Source organism: Monoraphidium neglectum (genome assembly GCF_000611645.1).
Source record: "Monoraphidium neglectum strain SAG 48.87 unplaced genomic scaffold scaffold02035, whole genome shotgun sequence".
NCBI lineage: Eukaryota > Viridiplantae > Chlorophyta > Chlorophyceae > Sphaeropleales > Selenastraceae > Monoraphidium > Monoraphidium neglectum.
In genome coordinates, this window is record NW_014011593.1 from 2449 (window position 1) to 3974 (window position 1526).

At 64.3% G+C, this 1526-nt stretch overlaps 1 protein-coding gene across 1 annotated transcript in view; it reads right to left on the minus strand.

Annotated features, from left to right (window-relative positions):
* Positions 1 to 1526, minus strand: part of MNEG_9710 (ATP-dependent Clp protease proteolytic subunit) — a gene marked incomplete at both ends in the record, with an annotated part of 4532 nt that overhangs the window by 833 nt on the left and 2173 nt on the right. The window contains 3 exons of the mRNA XM_014041816.1: positions 240 to 300; positions 618 to 777; positions 1087 to 1185. Of these exons, the coding sequence (XP_013897270.1) occupies positions 240 to 300; positions 618 to 777; positions 1087 to 1185 (320 nt within the window). The remainder of the gene's footprint in view (positions 1 to 239; positions 301 to 617; positions 778 to 1086; positions 1186 to 1526) is intronic.

Here is a 1526-nt window from a genome sequence, read left to right on the forward strand (position 1 = left end):
GTGTGTGTGTGTGTGTGTGTGTTTGTGTGTGTGTGTGAGTGAGAGAGAGAGTGTGTGTGTGGGCGTAAGAATGGGTGTGTGTGCGTATATTAGTGTGTGGAGATGAGCGTGCGTACATCCACACGCTGGTGTGTGGGGGAAACGGCCAGAGCGTGGTTGGGCGTGGTAGTGGCATGACCCCTCCGTCCCCACAACCCCTTGATCAGCCAGGCCCCCCACCCCACCCCAGGGCGTCTCACCGGTTGAGGTACTCCTTCTGGCAGGTCGCCAGGTCCTTGCCGGTGGCGCGCGCCAGGATGGCTGCGGCGCGGGGCACGGCGCACGGCGCGGAGGAGGGGATTGAGGGGACGCGAGGGCGCCACGCCGGGGGTGCTGCTCACAGCGCAGGGCGCCGCTGCGCACACGCGTGGGACTGTGCTAACAGCGGCTGTCCCAAGAAAGCCACGACAGCCAAGAACCATAGCAAGCCATGGAAGTATTGACCACAATCGACCACAAAAGCCCCGAAGCTGTCGGCGGAGCCTGAGGTCGTGTGGCAGCACCAAAGGAGATGCACTAGGGAGAACCACCATCAATACCGCTGCAGAGAGCCCTTCCCGCCCCCAAAACCAACGCACCCGCGTAGTACTTTGTGGCGTAGTCGAGCTCGTTGGCCTGCAGCTGCGCGTCCACCGCCTGGCCAAACACGCGGTTCATGACGGGCGGCGCGGTGCTGATCTTGGAGTGGGGGAAGGAGTAGCGGTGGCCCTTGAGGCCGGCAGCCAGCAGCACGGCGGCCTGGGGGGGGGGGGGTTGCGGGGCGGTGCGGTGCAGCATTGAGTTGGTGAAGGCGCTGTTACAGGGGAGGCCCGTGCGTGCGGGGTGGATGACACTTGTGGTGAGGGTGAATTCAGGGCTGCGAGTGATTGCAACCAAGGCGCCCCAACCATGCCTACCGACCGAGCGGACCGAGCGCATATCTGTGCACATGCACCGCACACGCACGCGCACACACACATGCGAGAGCGCAGACGAGCACATGTAGTCACACACGTGCGCACTCTCTGCTTGAGTTCCTCCCCAACAGCCCCGTAAGCCCCAGCCCACCTGGTTCTGGGCCTTCCAGGTAACGCCCGTGTAGAGGGGGGCGCGCGTGAAGCCCAGGGCGGCCCAGATCGCATAGAACTCGTTGTCAGCCGAGATGGCCTGGAGGGATTGCGGGTTGACAAAATGATGGCCGGCTCTGAGGCGGCGGTTCATCGGGCGAGGTGGTGGCGGGGGCAAACGGCGGCCGCTAGGGCGGGGGCGCTTGATCTGGCCGGGCCAGACAACCGCGTTCGCAGGGACGACACAGCACACGCGCACCCTGCCGGCCTCGATAGGCGCGCTGGCATGTGACCACGGCCCTCACCCGCCTCCCCACCCCTCTTCCAAGCTCGTCCATTCACCTGCCCTTACGCCATCCTCCATAAACACACACACACACACACACACACACACACACACACACACACACACACACACTCACACACACACACACGCACGCG